The following is a 24,369-nucleotide window of genomic DNA, read 5'->3' on the forward strand; positions in this document are numbered from 1 at the left end:
TAAAACTATAAGCTTTTGTGAAATGTGCACACCTCTGTGTGCATTTGTGGTGGTGGTAGGGGCTGGTTTGTGAAGAGAGCTAAATCTTCATCATCCATAGTTGGGGGTAAATAGATAATGTGTAAGACCCAAAATAAAGAAGTAGCAGAATAGTAATATTATCCTATATAATAAAGAGGTAATATGCAAATTGACTGTCATACCCACACAGGATGGCTGCCTATGACCAGGCCAGCAGGGAAGTTAGTGAGGGACGACCAAACGACTGAACAAGCAGGCTGCGTGGAGTGACCAGAGCAACAGGGGTGTGTGTGTGTGTGTGTGGCCCGTGAGGGGTGACCAGGCCAGCAGAGGGGGCAGTTGGGAGTGACCAGGCCACCAGAGGGGGGCAGCTAGGAGCAACCAGGCTGACAGGGAGGGGGAAGTTGGGGGCAACCTGGTCAGCAGCTGGGAGGGGGCAGTTAGGGGCGATCAGGCCAGCAGTGGGGACAGTTATGGGCAATCAAGCTGGAATACAGAGGCAGTGAAGGGTGATCAGTCTGGCAGGGGGGGCAGTTAGGGGTGACCAGGCAGGCAGGTAGGTGAGTGATTAGGAGACAGCTGCCCAGGAATATGAGAGGGATGTTAGACATCCCCCAAGGGATCTTAGATTGGAGAGGTTCAGGCTGGGCTAAGGGAACTCTCCCCTACCTCCAACTGTGCATGAATTTCATGCATTAGGCCTCTAGATTTTAAATAATGAAAGAGTTGAGAGTTGATGCCTTTGGCATATATGATTCAGAGATGGGGAAATGACAAAACAATAATTCAGAATTTGTGGCTATCACTGTGAATTTTATTGTAATTATAATATTTGAGTTCTAAAATTAGAATTATTCATATTATCTTTCCTGCAGGGCATGTGGATAGATATTCTGTTGGTAAAATTCTTAATAATCATTATATTCAATTTTATCTTAACTATGAAAGCCATTTTAAAGAACAAAAACCCAGCGTACACACATAAAAATTTTAATGAGTATGTAGAATTTCAAGTACTTATAATTTTTTTTTTCCTGAACTCTCCTAATTTTGGTCAATAAGCATCCATTGTATTTTTTAATCAGAAAAAAATAGATTAAAATTAGTATACAAATAAATTTATGTCACATGGTTATAATCCTATCTAATAAAAGGGTAATATTCAAATTAACTGTCACTCTGTCACAACACCCATAGCCACAAGATGGTAGCACCCAGTCCTCTCAGCCCCACTGAAGTCCCCTCATCTCGGGGCTTGGAGAGGGGGCACAGTCGCTGAGAGCAAGCAGCATGAGTGGCCTGGCGGAATGCTTGCTTCATCTGCACAGCAGTGAGGCAAGTGTTTCTCGCCCAATCGCAGATGGGTCTCTGGACTGCGGAGAGCCTCTGGGCAGTGGGCAAAGAGAGCTATTGGTGCATGGATTCATGCGCAGAGCTACTAGTTAAATAATATTATCCATTGCCAAGAAATTGCATTGAAATGTAGTATTTTTTTTCTTTCAGATAGCAGAATTTGGCAAAAATTTTAAGCTTGAATGTGATCATTTTGGGGAAATAAAAAGTGGTAGAAACATACAACGATGTTTCATATTTTTGAAAATCACTATCCAACAGGAGACAATTAAATGGAAAACAAAAATGGTTTGTTTTTAAAATGAATAATGATAGTACTTCTATTTATTCATTCAACAACTTCTGTCCTTCTTATGTGCCAGGCACTGGGCATTGGGCATTGAAGGAAACCAAGTGCGTGGTTAATGGAGCTCGCATCCTAGTTGGGGAAGCAAACAATAAGCAGAAAGCAAATAAATGTGGAATATCAGCTGGTCTGAAGTGCTGTGCAAGCAATAATAGAGGGAAAGGAAGAGGCTGCAATGAGCTCTATAGAATATAGGGTGTTTGGGGTAGGGCTTATGGATCATGTCATTTGAGCAGAGACCTCAATGAAGTGAAAAAATGAACTGAACAGCCACCTAGACAAAGGCTATAGTGTATGCGGAGTGGGTTGGGGTAGTGTGTGGGGGCGGGGGTTCTTAGCATATTCAATGAACTGAAAAGAGGTCAATGAGCAAAAGGGAAAGGGATTGTGAGATAAGGTGCAGAGGTGGGAAAGGAAAGGGCAAAAGTAATGTAGGACCAGTGGGCCATTATAAGGATTTGGGATTTTTCATTAGAAGACTCTAAATCTTTTAAAAACATACAGCCAATGGTATTTGCTTAAGGACGTAATGTAAGGTGTGAGAGAAAGAAATCCAAAACAGACATCAAGGTTTTTGACCTGAGCAATCAGGAGTTTGGAATTATTATTTACTGAGATAACAAATAATTATTATTTACAAAGCCTGAAGGAAGGACAAGTTGGGTAGGAAAATAGTTATATTAATCTATAATCCATGCAGTATATGCATATAGATCTGTCTTTTCACAATTAATAATTTCCTTTCACACTCATGAATTTTACTTTTGTTTTTTGCTAAGGGAAGGTAAAAAAATTGGAGGCTATATTTCAAAGCATTTGAGCTACATGGAGGACAAGCAGCCATGGCCCCTCAAAGAGGTCACTCAGTAACTCGCCATAGAACTGTGTTATGCAGGACTACTCATCTGCTTAGAACTTATGGTGGTGGGCTTTTCTGTGACTAGTCCCATTCAGCCATGTGTTACCAATAGGCTTAATTTCTCTGTTTATCCCATTTTGCCATCCATAATGACCATTTACTCTTAAAATTTATCCTACCAATGACCCTGATGTAAGTTATGATAACTAATAGCTTCTTAAAAAAGCTTTTATAAATATGTGGCAGTTTATTGAGATTTTGTCCTATCTAAAATATTTAGAGATTGTCTGAGATACAGTTGTACAATGGGAATATTCCTGACCTAGTTTCCTGACTATGATTTATGAGACAATGAACTCCTTAGCCAATGGAATATAATGTCCCTGACTGCGCGGGACACTTACTGTCACTTGCTCGCTATTGCAGGACGGATGAGCTTCCAGCCTCAGGTTGTTAAAAATTAGTGTGACCTGCTTTCCTTCCTGCACAGTGATCCTCCACTCACAGATCCGGCCATGAGGATTCGGGTTAGGGTAGATGGGAGAAGTGAACGTTCCCGTAGGGCCTTGTAGATCTCCACCGCATGCTGAAGGGGGGAGAGAAAAGGATTTCCAATGAAACCAAGTTGACCCTTTCCATAAAGAATATCCTCAGAATTAAAGTGTGTCTTTTTCCCATTCTCATGTTAGACAAAATTATTGCCTTACTTATGTGGATTGTAAGAAAGAAAATATGTACTACAAAAAGGTCATTGTGGCTAACTGGGCTTAAATATAAAAAACAAACAAAACAAAACAAAGAACCCAAAGCCTAGCAGCCACCTCTCTAAGGGAACTCTCATGAAAACCGCACTTCAGGGAGAAGCTCACACTGAGCAGCTGGCCTGCACGGTGTTCCTGCCATCTGAGCCAGCCCTTATGAAGGAGTTGCTGGAATCCTATTTCAACCTATAGGACTGAGGCTTTCCCCATACAATCATAGCTGCCCACTTCTCTCTTCATTAGCTTCTTTACCAACCAATAAGAGCAGTTCCATTCTGACGAATCAAACTGTGAAGATTTGGAGTCCTCATTTGCATGAGGAGGGGCCAATCAGGGACCAGGAATGGGGACTTCTGTCTATTTAATCAGTTTCTCTCCCCTCTAGGACCACAGTTACCCTTTCTATCTAAGAGTGAGTTTTCCTGGCTGGAGCTGAAAGACCAAAGATATCCCAACAGTGCACAATGGAGCAGACCGGCACAGGGTGGAGAAATCCAGCCAGGAGCAGAGCAGAGCTGTCTAGAAGGAAGGTAGGCCCCATGGCTGCCTTATCCCAGAGTTGCCTCATAGCCATGCTGTTTGCACACTGTTCTGTATCACAATTGAGCTATTTTGTACTCAATAAAGTTTCCTCTTCACTGCATCCCAAATTGAGGATTCCTGATGGCATTAAATTGGCACCAATGAACACTAATGACATAACTGTATGTATGCAAGGACTTACACAAAACATTTGTATTTACTTCCTATTAATATTTAACCTTTGTGTCCATGGAAGATAGTTCACAGCATTTTACCATCATGACCCAAAAAATATGAGACCAATAAATGTAGTAATCTTAGAGTCAGGAAAATCAGTGAGCTAAAGTACTTATCCTCTTTTTTTTTCTTCTTTTTTTCCCCAGACAAGATCTTTTTTTTTTTTTTTTTTTTTTTTTTTTTTTTTATTAAGGCCATTTATTAAGCATGTACAGTTTTAAATTTAATAGTCACTTCTCTTAATTTGCGGACCAAAAAGAAACCACAGTTGAAGTTAGAACATATTTTAAGAATATATTCAAGAAGAACAATGAAGAGAATGACATTATGAAGATGTTAGTTCTTTTGAACTAAGCTAAGAATTCAATCACTGGCATTTAAAATATCAACAGGACTTTCTAAAGAAAATAACAACTGATTTTAAAAGCCCTCTAGAAGTTCAAAAGGCCAAAATAAAGACACATTTGAAAAACAGGAAGGTGTTGAGACCTGCCCGGTCAGGTAACTAAGATCTATATTCAAGTTATATTAAGTCATACTGGTTTTAGTAATGAAGACACTGTGGTTCAGGGATAGACTGAGACAATGGACACAACATGGAGTCTGAGGACAGACTCAGAGAGAGAGAGGGGCACCTCATAATCTGATGGGCTGACTGTTCTGTAGACTGTGCTGAGAAACGTGGCTCTTTATGTAGATTCTGACTCAGGCATGTTAATTTTTAACTAAAGGTGCTTCTGAAACTTGCATGTTCATGGGAACCCCCTGGAAGTTGTTAAATTACAGATTGTGATTCAGCAGGTCTTGGACAGGACCTGAGATACTGCATTTCTCATGGGGTTCAGTTGTTGGCAATACTGCTAATCTGTGAATCACACTTGGTGTAGCAACAGCTTAAATTGTAAAAATATTAGTAAGTGTTTACTTAACAAAAAGGTGATTGCAGGGAGATCTGGCAGCTCAGTGGAATCCTCTTATCTTATTATTCTGCCTTCCTTTGACTTGAATGGTGCGTGTTGACTTGACTCCTTTTTGTTTCTTTATTGATTAAGGTATTATATATGTGTCCTTATCCCTTCTTCCCACCTACCCCCAGCACATGCCCTCACCCCCTAGTGTCTGTGTCCATTGGTTATGCTTATATGCATGCATACAAGTCCTTTGGTTGATCTCTCCACCTTATCCCTTCCATCCCCTACTTTGCCTCTGAGGTTTGACTGTCTGATCAATGCCTCTCTGACTCTGGATATGTTTTTGTTCATCAGTTTAAGTTGTTTATTATGAGTGAGATCAAGTGATATTTATATTTCTCTTACTGGCTTATTTCACTTAGCATAATGTTCTCCAGGTCCATCCATACTGTTGCAAATGGTAGGAGTCCCTTCCTTTTTATAGCAGTGTAGTATTCCATTGTGTAGATCTACCACAGTTTTTAATTCAATCATCTGCTGGTGGGCACTTAGGCTGTTTCCAAATCTTAGCTATGGTGAATTGTGCTACTATGAACATAGGGGTATATATATCCTTTACTAGAGACCTGGTGCATGAAATTCATGGATTGGAGGAGGCATCCCTCAGCCCGGCCTGCCCCCTCTCACAGGCCAGGAGCCCTCAGGGGTGGGAGGCAACCCAGTGATCAGGGGAAGGCAACACCCCCATCACACCTCTGCTGCTGCCACTGCTGGCAGTGCAAGCCTCAGCCAACCCTGGTTACCTGAGCCTAGGGTAGCCCGGGGCAGCTGCCATCCCAGGCTTGCCTGCACCTGGGGCATTGACTGAGAAGCCACCATCTGAGGCGTGACTGTGCTTTGGGGGAGTCCTGGGCAGCTGGGCAGCTGCCTACACCTCGGGCCTGCCCCGGGTGGCTGGGCAACTGACATCTGAGGCTTGCCTGTGCCTCAGATGTCAGGGGTGGCAGTCAATTAGCATATTTCTGCTTTATTGGCTGTGTGCACCACCATCTTTGAGGGCGGGGCAGCAGTTAGCCTATTCTCTTCTTATTAGATGGGGGCACTATCATCTTTGAGGGCAGGGCAGTTAATTAGCATATTTGCTTCTTATTGGCTGTGGGTGCCACATGAGGGTCAATTAGCATATTCTCTCTTTATTAGACAGGATGAGAGGTGTTTCTAGTTCCTTGGAATATATTCCTAAAAGTGGGATCACTGGGTCAAATGGGAGTTCCATTATTTGTTTTTTGAGGAAACTCCATACTGTTCTCCAAATGGCTGCACCGGTCTACATTCCCACCAGCAGTGCATGAGGGTTCCTTTTTCTCTGCATCCTCGCCAGCACTTGTCATTCATTGATTTGTTGATGATAGCCCTTCTGACAGGTTCCCCAGACAAGATCTTTATTTTACTTGAGTTTGTTAGGGAATTTGGAATGCAAATTCTGAGTAGGACTAATAGGCTGGCTTCCTTAAAGTGAGTAATGCCCTTATGTCTCTCCTAGTGCTAGTTCCCTTCTTTTGTAGCACTGACCACAGGTGTGGTTTTCAATTGTCAGTGTGACTGTTGGATTGACATCTGCCTCTCCAATACGCTGTAAGGTCCAAGAAGACAGGAGTTAGGTTTTTAGTTTTGTTTTTCTTGTGTGTGTGTGTGTGTGGGGGGGGGGGGGGTTGTCCAACTGCTATAACATCTGTGCTCTAGCATAATGGCTAATAATGTCTATCCAGTGTAGGTGTGCAATAATATATATATATATATATATATATATATATATATATATATATATACACATACACACACACACACACACACACACACATATATCCATGAACTTACCTTCCAGACTGGCTTCAAACCGTAGTTTGAATCCTGAGGCAGTAAGAGAGTCATCTGTGACAAACCGGACCACAGCAACATTGCTAGAAGTGTCCACACTGTCAGGAAGGATGTTTCCACAGTATCTGCCCAGTAAATTTCCTGTGAGAGTTAAATACCTAAGTATGTATATGTCTAGGTAAGTGATTTTACTTAACCTCTACTGGAGGTGTTCTGCACATTTGAAGAAAACAATAAAAGACAAGACCCTATCCATGAAGAAATGATAACCTCTGTCAAGAAAAGCAAGACAAATATGAATAAAAATCAATACATTCAAAGATATGACGTGTAAGAAAATGGCAACCAGTCAGGGCAATGGCATCTCAGCACAATGAGGAAGGCTAACTCATTTGGTTAAAGAAATGGTCGGAATAAATAGGGCAACATATGTTCATCTCATATTATTTTCAGGCTACATTAGCCTTTCTTCTCCTTACTCCACATAATGTCCTTCAAATAACTACATATGGCCCTGGGAGAATATGCTCTCTCTGTGGGCTCCAGGGTAAGCTATAGGATGACACCTGTGGTTCAGGACACCCGTTGTTTACGGGTGCGTGGAAAAAGAGAAATGCTAGCACTTTCCACATCTGATTGAGCTGCACTTCTTGCCAAGAATAGACATAGTTTTGCCTTTCTTGGAAGTGAGGAAACTTCAGAGGCTAAATGAGTACATGTGAAAATAAACACCCCTCCCGCGCGCCGCCTCCCCCCCCCCCCCCCCCAAAAAAAAAAAAAAAGATAGCAGGAGTATTTTACTGACCAGAGGTATGGTTTTCCCAGATCTCAACAAAGTCTTTTTCACAGCCAGAAGAATTTTGAAGGTTAAAGTCTTCAAAATGGATGGTGAGATAGTGTCCCGAGGGACCCCTGAGATGCCACTCACACAATAAATCATCTGAATATGCAAGTGTTGGATATCCAATGCTTTGAATGACACCACTTTGCCCTGTCAATGTTCCCCCACACTGGGCTGCAAAAAAAAAAAAAAAAAAAAAAAAAAAAAAAAAAAAAAAAAAAAAAAAAGCAATATTCTATTATAGTTGTGTGTTGTTTTTTGGGTTTTTGTTTTTGTTTTTTATAATTTCACCAGAACATTTGAAAACTTTTATATATCAAGTGAACATGGATTGAAGTTTTAAAAATTCTGAAAGCCCTGGCCGGTTTTGCTCAGTGGATAGAGCAGTGGCCTTCAGACTGGAGGGTCCCAGGTTTGATTCCAGTCAAGGGCATGTACCTTAGTTGCAGGCACATCCCCTGAAGGCAGAAGGCAGCTGATTGCTGTTTCTCTCTCATCGATATTTCTCTCTATCCCTCTCTCTTCCTCTCTGTAAAAAGTCAATAAAATATATTTAATAAAATAAAAATTCTGAAAATCTTGGTTAGTGCCCCCTTACTATTGGAAATCTACTATTGATGTACAGAGAAACGAGAGCAGAAGTTCAATTCAATATTGGGAAATGAAAGACTGAAAGACTTGAAGGGTATAGTCTGTAATATCTCTTTAATTTTCTTAGTGTGCCATGTAAAGATATCAGTTGCAATAACATTTCATTTCAAGAACCAACTGATGGATTGATAGGGCGTCCCCATATCCTGTTTTGGATTCTGAAGACTGAGTCCAACTTCAGCTGGGAAGGGTGCTGTAGTCCCTTTATGATGCTGACCATTTCTAGTTTAACTATCAAATACACATTTTACTGCAGTAACTGGTATCTCATGGCCTTGAAAATTACTATTTGATTATTTTTCATTAGCCAGATGTGATAGAGTTATATATAATTTGCATCAGCTATGAAGCAACCTATGGTATAGGTTAAATGTTGTCACAACTGGGCTTTCCAAGTGTTGTATGCATCAAATATGTCTGGTTGGTGTCCAGGACATATCATAGTGAATTTTTTAAGTAAGGAAATCAAAACACTAAAGAACTCTTTGCTTTGTATCTACTGACTGATTTGTCACTAGAGGCTTAGGGGGGGAATCAACTCAATTATCTATTAATGATGAGGAGTTCAAAATCACTATTTTAAATATAGTTAACATTTACTAAAGAGTTTTGCTATTTAAAATAATAAATATTTCATGATAATAGGAAGAAAGAAGAATTTGATTTAACTAATGTGTTTCTCACAAACAAGTTAGGACAAAATACAAAATACCAAATTTATAAAAGTGTTTTAACATGGAAATCAAAGTAAAAACTAAAATTAATGACTTTTAGTATTAAACATTTATATTGTTTACTTATTTCTATCATTAAAATAATTATTAAAATTAGGCAGATGGAAAATCTTCTTTTATAATTGTGTGTTTTATTGTTTTAATGTATTTATTCTAACACTACTTTCTTATTGAATATAGAAAAATGTTACCTATAGAATACTTGGCCTTGAATCCCACATGAGTGGAGCTGTTGTCAGACCGGAATCTCAAATACATCATCTCTCCTGAGGACAAGTGACTTCTGGGCAAAGAGGTACCACAAAACTTGGAAATTATTGGTGCATTTGAATCAGCTCCATCTCTCAACTCAAGATAATTGGACGTACAGCTAAAGTGAAAGAAAATTCTGTTTAATATATGAAGACAATGGCTTTGACATATTTTTCTAGAAAAAGATTTTGCCCACTTTTTCCAAGGGCATTATTAAGTTAGCTTTTCTGGAACAGAAGACACTGCAACAGAGTCAATTTAAATGTAATGTCACTTCAGAATACTCTATAATATTTTTTTCTAACCATGACACACAATTTAGTTAGAAGGCAAAAAAAAAAGTTGGGGGGTTTACATGTACCACACTGAAGAATATTCATTTTCCTTCCATATTCTGCATTAGTTTTATAAGTTTAAAAGTCATTCTCAAATTACCCCCTAGGAATTTAAGAAACACACAAGAATTTTATTTCACATGATGATTCAACGCATTTCATATGACAAAGATGAACTCTCTCTTGACAGCTCTATGACCCAGGCTAATGGACAGTCTGAGCTGAAATTTTCTATGTCCATAAAAGGGGTCAAGTATTTACCCAGTATTTCTGAGTCAATCAGCCAATTAATGCTCACTGAGTGGGAGACTGGCCTTGCATAAGGTGCCCATAAATGGTAAACAAAAGATCTTGTAACTAAGTTATGTACCAGATGCATGTTCATGCAAATGTATGCACACTTTTGTTAAATGAGAAAAAATATAGATTTCTTTTTTCTTTTTGCCTATTCCCTTTGTGTTCAACATAGTAAGACTTACTTTCTGGTGTGTTATCTTTCAGAATTCTTATTAAATAGAAATTAGAAATTGTACTGTACTTGCTTTAGTCCTGTTTCTGAAACTGGTGACCTCTGATGTCACATAACACAAACTTCCATTTGTTAAACAGATATTTTATCATTTATGACACTCAGTGTGAGGCTGGGCAAATAAATCCTCATCTAGCAGAGACACTACACATTTCCTGAGAGAGGAAGAACAGAGCACATAAATCTCACATAGCCATCCTCAGTGTCTCTTGGAGGATATCCATGAGGTCACGAGGGACAATATCTGTAAACGATCTGCTCAGCAGACAGGAGAGTGTCTGGCAGGCAACGCTTTCAGCCTGGAGGCATTAGGCATCTGCCTTCTGCATCCCTAGATTTCCTATGCAGTGTTTGTGGCTAAGAAATGAAGAAAGAAATTGTACTGAGACATGACAGCTAAAAAACAAAAACAAAAATACCAACTCTGGTGAGGAGAAAAATTAAATGGAGGTGACCTACTTGGGTGTTACTTCAATATTGAATTGATCTTCAAACTGTAGCCTTATGAGCTTTCCGGGAGGAGCAGCTATGAGCCAAATGCAATCAGCGTGCTGGGGATAATTGTCTGGGTGGTTGGGCGAGGTCACATAGCCAATGGACTCCACATCATGGATGTAGATGTTACCCCCACAGGCTGTCAGGAAACACAATTAAGTCAATCTACAGTCTGGAGAAAGAGCATGGAATCAACTGCCACGACCATTCTTTTGAAAAATGAACTTTATCTGTATTTCCAATCTCAATTTTCTTTCATCTGAAATTATTCTTATATACTTTTTAAGCAAGTAAATTCTGAATTTGCTATCAAGGAAGCTAACAAGTGTGTCACTTTTTAATTTGCCAAACCATTTATTCTCTCTGGAAGTTTCATTTTTCTTTAAAGCCAACACAATGATGTATGGTGCACAGGACAAGAAGCAGGGCATCGTGGGAGCACTACCACAGACCACTGCTTAAATAAGCATGTGAATGCACTAGTACTAATAACTGCCCACGGGCTGTTCAATTCAGTAGAATGATGCAGTGCCATGATCTTAATGTGTTTAAAAGACTTAACAGGTATAAGTTTACACAACTCTGTGGACAATCACTCATTATGTTGCTTCAGGTTTTAGATGCTTTTTATGCAAGAAGAAAAATGAGCTTTTAAACTTTTATAAAAGACCAAAGTATTATGTAAAAAGTACTTTCATTTTATCAACAAATATCTTTGGCACTCTTAGCAAAAAAACCAAACAGTAAACTGGCTACATTGGGTACTAACCATACCAATGAAATTCACCTGTCCAATACCTCGCCTTACAGATACCAGATCTACTAGATCCTATTGACATTTTATTTCCACTCTCATTAAGCCATGTCTGGTCATTTCCTGAATTTTGTCATTACCCAGAACTCCTTCATCTCTGACACCTTAAAATATAAATTTCTTTGCCTTTAACTCCCTTGCTTCTGGTGTTTCTTTCATAATTCTTGCAAAATCTCAACTTTATAGTTGTGTTCTATTCAAATCATTCATCGAAATTTCTGCCACTGCAACTGCATGTTCTCCAATCTCAAGACAGCGAAGCAATCCTCCCATGTTTTATGTACATTACAAGTTATTTAAAAATTGACTGTATGCCCTAATCCCTTCATTCTAGCCATTTCCTTTCTAGTCTCAGCCTTGAATTGGAATTCTCCTTTAGCAAGATAGTACAAGTCAGATGAGACTGCTCTGCATTTGTAACCCTTTCATTTGTTCCATCCTTAATAAATCCATTTGTTTCTCCACCCCCTACAGTTCCCCTTGCGCACTGCCTTCCTGTATATCCGGGTTGGGCTCCCATTCCTCAGGGACCTTGCCCTATTCAGTCCCTTCACTTATGCTTTCAGTCTGTCTCTCTCCTCCTTGGTCCTTTGATCGTTCCATATATCACAAGCTCAAGTAATTTATAGTCACTTTACTTCTTCACTACCCTCTTTTTTACCTTCCTCACCCTCTCTTCACTTTTCAACCCTATGAAAGCACCTTTGTCCGGGTCCACACAGTTGTGTTCCCAAAGGTCTTTTTAAATCTTCTTTCTGTATCCACAGCATTTAACACGTTTGGCCACATCTTCCCTTTTTATATTTTTGTCTCTTAGCTTCCTGGACACTAAGCTCTCCTTTCCTTGTTTTAGTCTTCTTGCCAGCCCTCCTTTGGTCCTTGAGTGTCTTTTTCTAGGCCTTCCCTGGCATTGCTGCAGATCCCCAGGAATCCCTCTGTAGGCCCTTCATCTTCTCAATCTAAATACCTTTCTGATTGTCATTCATCCTCATAACTTAAACTACTCAATACAACCAGCCTGCTAATGATAGATGAGGAAAGTAAAAGGCTGACTGTGTAATTAAGGGAAATGGTTGAATGAGAAAGTTGGGAGGAAGGAGAGTGATCAAAATATTGGGGTTGCCCAGGAATAGAAATAGAAAGACAGCCGAAACCGGTTTGGCTCAGTAGTAGAGCGTCGGTCTGCGGACTGAAAGGTCACAGGTTCGATTCCGGTCAGGGGCATGTATGTTGGTTGCGGGCACATCCCCGGTAGGGGGTGTGCAAGAGGCGGCTAAGAGGCAGCTGGTCGGTGTTTCTCTCTCATCGACGTTTCTAGCTCTCTATCTCTCTCCCTTCCTCTCTGTAAAAAATCAATAAAATATATTTTTTTAAAAAAGAATAGCATAACCCTTATTAAAAAAAAAAGAAAGAAATAGAAAGACAGCTAAGTCTAATATTAAGGAAGGTCAGGAAGATGGGGAGAAAATAATAACCCTACCATTCTTACATGAATAGAGAGGGTACACAAAGAAATAATAAAAGAATCACAGTGTTTGCAAATAGACCTTTAGTTTATCCAAATTCCCACTAAATGTCGATTTAAGAAATACAATTCAAGACTGAGTCTAGCATGGGTATAGATGGAGAAGCAGAATTTTGTGGAGTGGGCTGATATCTCCTCTTTAGACACAGACACTATTACTCTACTGAGTCTTAGAACTTGGTGAGATCCTGCCCAGTCATGACTCAACAGCAAAGCTGGTCATGGAGACAGGAGGGAGGAGAGCTCCTGACCTACAGTGTGATGGTGCTCGTGTCACAGAGCTGTGTCTTTAAAGGGTCCTTTCAAGTGCCAGAGCCACATGTGCTGGGAAGTGACGGAAGACATTCTCTGTCATCACAGAACTGACTTGAGCTATTAGATGATTTTCTGTATCAGTTGGTGGAGACTTATTTATTTTTCTTTCCCAAAATGAAGAAATTGTACTGACATTAATTCTAATATTTTGGAGAATGTCTAATAAAGCCTATAACATCATGGATTAATATGTATTTGAATTATCCTAAAATCCTATCACCTAGTACTCTCTACTGATACTATCACCTTGTTTGAAGTTGTTTCTTTACATATTTATTCAATTAAACATTTTATAAAAATAAATGTCACAAAAATTAAATTGTTACAGTAGAATTAAATTTGATTATAATCAAGTATAATTAAGTAAAGATACTACTGTAATATATAATTAAATGGATAATAAAATCAAAGGATTATGTATTCATTTAAAAAGAAACATAAAAATGATTATAAAACAATGTAATTATCATTCTTTACAATGTTTCTGTAAGTGAATGTAACTTATAATTAGCTATTTTATAATAGAGAAGTTTAAGAAATTTCAGGGATCATTAAGATGAATTCAATTTACGCTCATGAGAATTTTACTTTTTTTATTCTCTCGTTATGTGGCTTTGGTGGTGGGATGAAATCTAAGCCTTCTTTTACTTATCTGTAGAATGGAAATAATGATACCTTCCTTTAAAAGTAGTCATGATGACTGCCAAAACCGGTTTGGCTCAGTGGATAGAGCGTCAGCCTGCAGACTGAAAGGTCCCGGGTTCGATTCCGGTCAAGGGCATGTACCTTGGTTGCGGGCACATCCCCAATAGGGAGTGTGCAAGAGGCAGCTGATTGGTGATTCTCTCTCATCAATGTTCCTAACTCTCTATCTCTCTCTCTTCCTCTCTGTAAAATATCAATAAAAAATATATTTAAAAAAATAAAAGTAGTCATGATGACATATTGAATGTATCAAGCATAAAGTAAGTGCTTGATAATGGTTACCTATTCTCATTACTCTTATTTCAGAAAAGAAAGCTTTACATATTTTTTCTCAAGTCTATTTAAACAAGAAAGACCAAACAAGTGCAGGAAAAGTACAGACATTATTCTTAGTGAAAGTACTTACCTAGACTCTTTGCCTCATATTTGATCTTGAATCCTTGCCCTCCATTACTATTATCAGAAATAAACTGAGCGAACATTTGATTATCTGAGGTGAACAGAGTGGATGAAGGGTGGCTGCCACAAAAATGACCATTTCCTCCATGCGGTCCCAGGGGTGGAGAAGAGATGTCCGGTCCATTTTTTAGCTGGAAATACAAATTAAAATTCTATACATTCCTTCAAATTAATAAGGATGAAGTCCAAAAGTTCTACTGACTTATGTTCCAGGAGAGAAAAATCATCACTTTGTTTTCGGAATGTAGTCTGCAGAGAAATAATTAGAAAGAGTAGCAAACAAGACCTACCACCAGGTAATCCCCCTCGTTACAAGAAGAGTCCCTATTTGGAATCTGGAAGGGCTGTTCAAAGTGGACAGCGATGGTCAGGCCACTCTGAACCAGGACGTGCCAAGAGCAGTTGAGGTTGGGAGGGTAGGTCTCCGGATAGTTGGGTGATGTGATAATTCCTCTGTTTGCATGCAAATATCCACCACAACCTTCCCAAGAAGAAACAAAGAACATTAATTTTTAAATTGAAAAATTACAGAAATGCTTTAAATAACATTGGACTTTTCTATTTTTCTTGAGGATTTTCAAACTTAGGCAATAGAAATGTGGCTTGAAAATAACCGAGGCCAAAGTGTGGAAAATGAATAGCACAACAAGTACTTTGGGATGTACAGTATTGGGTACTTGTTTTGTTGTTGCTAATATTAAGAAAGGGAAGTAAGCAAGAGAGACAGATTATTTTCATGAAGTTTAGTTTACAGATGAGTAAGATACACAATAAACACATGTACTATGTGAGATGAGATGGTGTATAGTTCTACAAAGAAAAATGAGCAAGGAGAGGACTAGTGGCACTGTATTATTGTATGTGGAAGTTAGAGCAGGACCTGAATGAAATGAGAGACTGGGCCATAGGCTTTGTGAGAGAAAAGCATTCTGGCCCAGAAAACATAGGTATGTCATGAAAGTCAGAGGAGGTGCAGCTGAATGAGAGATCCAAAAGGTAGCAGGGTAGGTCATGCAGGAAACTAAAATGACTGATTTTTAATCAGAAAAGGAAGATGTTGAAGGGTTTTGAGCATCTGTAGGGCATGCTCTGACTTAACTTTTAGAAGAATCACTCTTTCTGTAATATTTAAGCTGTGAAAGGGGAGGGGGGGGAAAAGCAGCAGCAGGGTGGCCACTAAAGGGATGATTTCTTGAGTCTAAGGAGAGATGATAGATGCCTGGACTTGAGGGAGAAATGGTGGGAAGTGGTTAGAATCTAGACATATTGTGAGAGTAGAACCATTTTGATTAGCTGATGATTAGGACTTATCGAGTGAAAAAAGATGAACCAAGAATGATTCCAAGCTGCCAAGACTGGTTGGCTCAATGGTTAGAATGTCGGACTGAGGACTGAAGGGTCCCAGGTTCGATTTCAGTCAAGGGCATGTACCTTGGTTGCGGGCACATCCCCAGCGGAGGGGGGGGGGGGAGGCAATTGATTGATGATTCTCTCTCATTGATGTTTCTGACTATCCCTCTCTCTTCCTCTCTGTAAAAAATCAATAAAATATATTATATATATAAAAAAAGAATGATGCCAAGCTTTTCGGTTTCAATAGCTAGAAAAAAATATACCTAAAATAAAACTGAGAAGAATGTAGCATGAGAAAATTTGGTAGAGGTGGTGGAAAATGGTGAGGGTCAAGAGTTCTGTTTTCCACACGGAAACTTTATTTATCATGAGCTGTCATACATACAAGATACACGAGAGAGAGAGAGAGAGAGTGAGAGGCTGAGAGTTCAGGAAAGAGAATGGTCGGAGTAGGCAGTAATTTGCCAGTTGTCAGGCACTAAACAGCTCATCAGTGAGTGAGAGCTGAGAAGTCACACAACCAGCTAAATCGCAGAGGCGGGAATTTATCTTAGGTCTGTCTGATTCCAAAGCCCATTCTGTTAAATCACTATGCAGCATGCCTCCCTTGAGAAAGACAATATATCTTCAATCCCTCTCTACTCTAGAAAAGACATAAATAGTGAGAGAACATTAATTTTTAAGGTCTAGATTGATAATCTACTTTAAAATTATGTTTTTCACTTAAAAGCATGAGAGCCTTCTGATATTTCATATTCCATGAAATACTTCTTGAACTTTAATCTAGCTTGAATTGAAAGTTATTATTGGACTTCACATTTTGTCAAGATTCAAACGTCTCAATCACACTACACGTCATAGCCTGCCATATACTGTGCACATTCTCTAACTCATCAAATTCCTATTTCAAGACCAGCAAACTCTTCCTGTCACTCTCCAAATGAATTATTTTGAGCAAGGGATTTATGAAGATATCTTCTGCATTGCTTTGACCCGTTATTTCCTGAACTGATGATAACTCTCACTTATTGCTCCTTTAATGTGTTTTGACTTTGTGCTGTCTCCCACTTCCAGACACAGCGAGGCTAAAACGTTGTTTTAAAGATCTCACTCTTGTACCTACTGTGGAGGGAAGATACCCCACCCTTTTGTATAACTTGGCCAGTTTCTTGGGTCAGGACTCAGTTCCTGATATAAGTATAGCCATCCAGAGAATGGACAGAGATCATGTGCTCTGACTTATAACAAACCTGTGTCCCATCATGGAAAAATGAGCAGAGTAGATTAGGGAGACAGTAAGAGATAGGTGAAAGGGATGAGATCAGACTAAGTAAACTAGGTTACATTACTCTTGTGAAAGGAGGCATTGAAGCCCGCCCTGGTCACACTGAAGTCCGAGGTGAACTGGAGCCACATGTACTCTCCAGTGGACCGGATGGGTCCTGGGATCTCTCTGCCACAGAGAACCGCCAGCTGCTGTGCCATGTTATTGTCTCCTGGAATCAAGGAAAGGAAACACCAGCATAAAAATATGCCTTCAGAATCTCCTCCACCATCATCTGCAACCCAGACAAAGAGGCTCACATTTTTTCTCAGAACGTCTGCATCCCTAACACATAATGTGATTCTTAGAAGGGCAGTCCTGGAACTACATCATTCTGGCTCCAGTTTATAATGGTACCACCTGCCTTTTTCTTTACTCTTCGTCTTGTTGTTGTTTGATAAAACACTTCTCTGAAAGTTTCAAGTCTTTCTAAAAACTGACAGTTCTTGCTGATGTTGAAACTCAAAATCAGAGTACATGGATTGGGAGTGACTGTGAACCAATGCTGATATGTGCGTTAGACACCGATCTAAGTGATTTCTATTGCTGAAGGTCAAGTGACTAAAACAGGAAAACGGGCCCTAACTGGTTTGGCTCAGTGGATAGAGCATAGGACTGTACATTGAAGGGTCCAGGTTTGATTTCAGTCATAAGTCTACAGACTTAAGGGTCCCAGGTTTGACAGGTTTGATTCTGGTCAAAGTCATGTACCTTGGTTGCGGGCACATCCCCAGTAGGGAGTGTGCAGGAGGCAGCTAGCTGATTGATGTTTCTCTCTCATCAATGTTTCTAACTCTCTATCCCTCTTCCATCCTCTCTGTAAAAAATCAATAAAATATATTTTTAAAAGAAATATATAGAGAGATAGATGATAGATAGATAGATGATAGATAGATGATAGATAGATAGATAGATAGACAGACAGACAGATAGATAGATAGATAGATAGATAGATAGATAGATAGATGACAGATAGATAAAACAGGAAAAAGGTTGGTTCTTCAGCCTCAGATCCTATGCTAACGTTATAGGGTCATTTACCAAGATGTGTGCCTTCAGCTCCAGAAATGTTTTTAGTTTTTCTTGTTTTACTATTCATCTGTTAGTTGTTGTTTTGCTGTTGAAAGGACATGTGTGTCCATAGGTGGAGGATGAGAAAAAATAGGTTCAGTAACTGTGCTCCTCCAGAGACACGAAGGAGGCTGGGTCACCTCATGTCCCTTTTCCTTCGGCTTCTCTTGGATAAGTATTAATCAAAACAACTTGCCAGTCCCTGGAATGGGGCAGAGGAAATTATAGCAGACTTGGAGTCCTTGACTGGGAAAACACATTATATTTTTTCCCAAGGGCAGAGAATTAATGAATTTCAAGCTTATAAAAACAAAAATAGGATATGAGACATAAGATTCGCCCTTTCACATAACCAGCAAAATGAACTCTTTTGGACAATGACCGCTACCTAAAACTCATTAACTAGTTCAGTAAACAAGTTATTTTCTGTAATTACAAATGTAATGGCAGAGCTATAAATACCAGATGCTTGAAAAGGCATTCTTTGGAGGGTTTCTGACTTCTAGAAACTTTTGTATTTTTTATAGTTTAAAATTTTATCTCTAACTATTTTTGTCTTTATCTTCACTATGCTATGTTGCTACACATTTCACACAAAATTGTTTTTGTTAGCTTATTCTGTAATCATGTGTATTGCCAAATTTTGAAGTTATTATACATTCATATTTAATATGTGTATGTTTTACCTTTTAGGGAGACTGGGGATTTTTCCCCCCTAAACTTCTCCAAGACTGCTGAAATAATGCTTGTCACTAAATAATTATTTATTGATGAACTAAAGACTTAGTAGATAAACCAATAACCACAAATGGTTTGTCCTCCCCCAGTCGCCATAATAAACACTGCAGTAGTTCTAGAGCTTCCCACATACTCAGCCTATAGATTGCAGCAGGAATGAAATCGACATTTAGAAGAAAGGGCCAAGTAAATGAACAGTAAAGGAATAGGACTAGAAGGCATTTGGGGATTCACTCTGTAGCCCAGCATCATCATAGAGACATGGAAGCTAAGGCCCCAAGAATATTAGTAGCCAAACTTTATTGAGCAATTACTATTACCACTTTGAGTGCTTTACATGTAATACTTGATTATATCCCCACATTAACACTATTTGGGTGGTGTCACTATTATCCTAATTTTATAGACAGGAAAAAGTCGTAGAGGAGATATATAATTTGTCAAAGGGCATTGAGCATAAAAGTCAATAAGAGTTTGAAACCTACTTAGCCAATTAACTCCAGATGCCCAAACTATGCTATTAAATTATTTATTTAAGATCATAAACAAAGATCTAGGAATAAAAGGATTACTAATTTTTGGTACTTTTTTTTATTTTCCCTTTTTCTTTATCCTTCCTCCCTTCCTTCTTAACTTTTTTTTTTAAGGTTGAATGTAGTGGCATGGAGCCTCAGTTTATGGAAACCTTTGGTATGCAGAATTTGTTGAGGCTTGGTCTGGAAAAGACTGATTCAATGATGGAGCACCACAACACTGCAAAATGAGTAAGCAGTTGGGAGAGTGACTCAGCTCTCCCAGGAAAGCCCCATGGTGGCCTCTGAGGGGGCCCGGGAATGCCCACAGTCACCAGAGGGCCCTGAGGCTATGATAATGTGCTTCAAAATGTCCTGAGACCTTTCTGCTCAGAAGTAAAAATAAGGTTGGAAAAGAACAAATAATTGAAGTGGGATTTAAAATTTAATTCTAAAACATATTACCATTGTGCATATGAAAAAAAACAGCAATACCACACAGCAGTGAACACATAGTAGGTGTTCAATAACTATTTCTTGGATGAATAAACAGATACAGAAATAATTAACTTATTGGGCATCTACTCACACTGTTGGTGAACAAAAAGGAATCTATATGGATAACTCACAGAACCAATTAAAATGTTGCTTTGGCATATATATACTCCAATTAACAGAGTTCTTTAAAGCAGCTCTATGTTTCAGTAAGAATACCTTCATTCTATAAAAAGAATATAATGAAAACTCTTTTAGAAATATCTCAAAATAAATTGAAATCTAAATCAAACTATTCAAATTCTCCATATGCCAAAGGCCATGGTTTTTGCTAGAGGGTTTTGCAATCATTACTTTCCCTCATCCTCACAACAACCTCCTGCATTAGATGTTAGTCTCTTTCACATACGATAGAAGAATCTTGGGGCCATTTAGTAATGTGTGCAAGGTCACCCAGAAGAAAAGTTATTGGTGGAACAAAATCAATAAAAGTGATTTTTTAAAATAACCATAATTCACCCATTGACACAGTTACCTACTGAAGATATTTTTAAAATTTCCACTGGGTTCTGAATATTTGGAATATGTGTGTGAGGATGCACAAATGTTATTGCATGAAAAATTTTAAACTTTTAATATCCATAGGAATGCCTGGATATGAGGAAATATTATAGTTCCTCTGGGCAATGTCCTAACAGCTGCTTATTGATAGGAAAAGAGGAGAAAGCTGTGATTTATTATGTCATCCTGTTTGTATGATTAATTTGAGTCTTCACTTAGGATCCAACCTCCACAAGAGGAAAATAAAGCACCTTTGCCGTTGATTTTTCTCATTGTTTAAACCAAGAGCTTGCACACTAGCAATCTGTGAGCCAAAAGCAAGCACATGTTTGTTTGGACCCCCCCCCCCACAACACACACACACACACACACACACACACACACACACACACACAAAATACTCTGAAGCATTTTTCATTAATTTAACATTTGGGAAATTCATAGAAAATGCATTATTTATCACATCTCCTAAAAAAAAAAATAAGACCCAAAGCATTGAGCCTGCATTCCTAATAGCTGCCCCTTCAGTTCTGTTCTCCAGTTTAACAGTTCACTGGTTATGCTACCTGTTGTCTAGGTAGGCATTTGAAATTGCAACATCTACCATGAGAAGTGGTTCTCAAACTTTAGAGGACATCAGAAGCACCTGGGGGCAGGGACTGGGAGGAGGGGCAGGCAAGTGAACACTTTAAATCAAGGGCAAAATGCAAGGAGATACTAAAGAGCTTAGAAATCAAGATAAATAATATTTTAGTGCAATATTTAAACACTGACTTTAATGCAAAAAAAGGTAAATTTTAAATAAAGGCAGGATCTGACTATGCTGTCTGCCTGGCCTTCCTGCCTTACTCTCCTGACCCTAATCTTGGCCCTGCCTGACAAGCTTTAGAAATCACAGATCCGGGACCCATTCGGAGACTCTAGTTTAGTAGGTCTGGGATGGGGCTTAAAATTTGCATTTCTAACAGATTCCCAGGTGATGGTGATGTTGCTGGGCTGGGAACCACCCTGTGGGAAACACTGGCTAGAGGTTATGACCTCCTTAATCTTGGTCCTATGCAAATGGTGAAGCATGGTTTGTACAGGTGCATGTCAGCATCATCCATATCCCTCAACCAATGCATAGCAATTCTACGCCTGTGTATAGAGGAAAAGGTGAAAATTCTGAGCCCTTAATTCTACCCATTCCACCCAGAGATTCAGTAGACAAAGAGAATTAAACGTATTGTGATTACAAATACTTTTCACACTTGGATCTTAAAGTCATAGGTATAAAATATCAAGATTTATCCCCATAGCCTTTCAACAAGACAGCAGTGCTACCTGGAAACTCAGACTGTTAGTAACTACTTAAACCAAAGGAAGGGTTTCTTCTTCAGAATGTAGTGCTGTCCCTGACATAGTATGTGGATGATTTTGCTGGCAACAATTTCATAGTTTCCTTATGTTCTTCAGAAAGGGTAGCTGATTCCAGTATTTGATGCCTTCATTGGCCATAATAATATCTGTGAAATTCCATGCAAACAGATGAAGGTAGAGAACACGTATGATTATAATGGGATGTAGCTTAACATGTGGTAAGGTAGAAACTTAGCAGCTTTTTGTTTTATTTTGTTTTAAAGGTTTCTCACCATCTCGTATCACAAGTTTATCATAGTTGCATGTTCCATGAGATTCGATGTCCAGGGAGAGGATGTTGAGTTCCACGGTAGAGTCAGGAGCCTGGATAAGCCACACACAGTCAGCACGGTTCCCGTAGTTGTGGGGCCAGCCTGGGGAGAAGAGAAAGGCTGGCGCCTCGCCGGTCCTCAGGAACCCACCGCAGGCACCTGCAGAGTGAAAGGCAATGTCTCTGAAACGGCTCTGAGGACAGACACCAGTACTTTCACTCTAAGGCGCCAGCTGAAATGAAACGGCCAAGTAAAACAATTTTCTCAAAATCCGTAAATATTTCATAAACTCACTGATTCAGATAGCTGTGGTTAAAATATTTATTTTTTTGTAATAAAACCACATTGTGTTCTACTATTTCACTGTAATTTTGCCATACAACCCCCTTTCATTAATTGTTTATTAAATATGAAACAAGTCAACATAGAAGACACTATTATTCTTATTATTTAAGTAGAACTCTGATTCCTATGTACTTTAATCTTTACCTTTTAGTATAGCTATTCATCATGCAGTTTTATCCAGGCAATTTTGAAACAATTTTCAATTTAGTAAACTGAAATATTTTTTCTAAAAAGTAAATGAGCTCATAACAAGAACAGGCTTCATTATTTCCATTCATGATTTTAAAAAATAACGGTTTTATTGAGCTTTTATTCACATTTAAAATTTAGTTTTTTATTTTTTTAAAATATATTTTATTGATTTTACACAGAGAGGAATTGAGAGGGACAGAGAGTTAGAAACGTCGATGAGAGAGAAACACCGACCAGCTGCCTCTTGCACACCCCCCACCGGGGATGTGCCCGCAACCAAGGTACATGCCCTTGACCAGAATCGAACCCGGGACCTTTCAGTCTGCAGGCCGACGCTCTATCCACTGAGCCAAACCAGTCCCGGCAAAATTTAGCTTTTTAAAATGTACACTCACAAAGTTCTGCAACCATCACTAGTATCTACTTTCAGGACATTTTTACCACTCTGAAAAGAAACTCTATACCCATCACCATTCTCTATTCTCTTCTCCAACAGCCCATGGAAATCACCAATCTATTTTTTAAATATATATATTTTATTGATTTTTTACAGAGAGGAAGGGAGAGGGATAGAAAGTTAGAAACATCGATCAGCTGCCTCCTGCACACCCCCCACGAGGGATATGCCCACAACCAAGGTACATGCCCTTGACCAGAATTGAACCTGGGACCCTTCAGTTTGTAGGCTGATGCTCTATCCACTGAGCCAAACCGTTTTCAGCACCAATCTATTTTCTATCCCCATGGGTTTGCTTATTCAGCACATTTCATATAAATATAACCACATAACCCTAGCTGGTTTGACTCAGTGGATAAAGCATCAGCCTGTGGACCAAAGGCTCCCAGGTTCAATTCCCGTCAAGGGCACATACCTTGGAGGCAGGCGCTTCTCCGGCCTGAGCCCTGGTCAGGACTCCTGCAGGAGGCAACCAACTGATGTGCTTTTCTCACTACTATGTTTCTCTCTATTTTTCCCTCTCTCTTCCATTCTCTCTAAAAATCAATGGGAAAATATCCTGGGATGATGATTAACAAAAACAAACAAAAAAATAAATCTAACCATATGACATGTGTCCTTTTACAACTGGCTTCATTTACTTAACATAACAATTAAACTTCACCAATATTCCAGCCCGTATCAGTACTGCCTTCATTTTAAGGCCAGATAGTAGTATTACACTGTAAGAGCATACCACATTTAGCTTTCCCATTCATCACTTGTTAGACATTGGGGTTGTTTCCCTTCATACGCTATTATGAATAATGTTTCTCTAAATATCCATGTATACATTTTTTGGCGGATGTACATTTTCAGTTCTCTTAAGTATATAACAAGAAATGAAATTGCTATATTAATTGGTAGTAACACTGTATTTCAATTTTTGAGGGACTGCTAAACTGTTTTCCAAAGTGGCTCTACGGTTTCACATTCCCACCAGCAATTCACAGGGTCCCGACCTGACACGTTTATGTCCTTCGGGTGACCTTAGTCCACATTAGCCATATTGCTTTGTTGTTGTTGTTGTTTATACCACCTGATTTGGCCTTTAATTACTATATTGTTA

The 24,369-nt window shown here is 39.1% G+C and overlaps 1 protein-coding gene across 1 annotated transcript in view; it reads right to left on the bottom strand.

The window, feature by feature from the left end:
- Window positions 1-24,369, bottom strand: part of CUBN (cubilin) — a 291,544-nt gene that overhangs the window by 83,800 nt on the left and 183,375 nt on the right. Inside the window, exons 40-48 of the mRNA XM_036459129.2 lie at window positions 22,229-22,426; window positions 17,246-17,392; window positions 14,834-15,024; window positions 14,491-14,674; window positions 10,690-10,864; window positions 9,306-9,484; window positions 7,694-7,903; window positions 6,889-7,029; window positions 2,984-3,165 (exon numbers count right to left, since the gene is read on the bottom strand). Coding sequence (XP_036315022.1) covers window positions 2,984-3,165; window positions 6,889-7,029; window positions 7,694-7,903; window positions 9,306-9,484; window positions 10,690-10,864; window positions 14,491-14,674; window positions 14,834-15,024; window positions 17,246-17,392; window positions 22,229-22,426 — 1,607 coding nt within the window. The remainder of the gene's footprint in view (window positions 1-2,983; window positions 3,166-6,888; window positions 7,030-7,693; window positions 7,904-9,305; window positions 9,485-10,689; window positions 10,865-14,490; window positions 14,675-14,833; window positions 15,025-17,245; window positions 17,393-22,228; window positions 22,427-24,369) is intronic.

Source organism: Pipistrellus kuhlii, unplaced genomic scaffold (assembly GCF_014108245.1).
Source record: "Pipistrellus kuhlii isolate mPipKuh1 unplaced genomic scaffold, mPipKuh1.p scaffold_m20_p_1, whole genome shotgun sequence".
Classification (NCBI taxonomy): Eukaryota; Metazoa; Chordata; class Mammalia; order Chiroptera; family Vespertilionidae; genus Pipistrellus; species Pipistrellus kuhlii.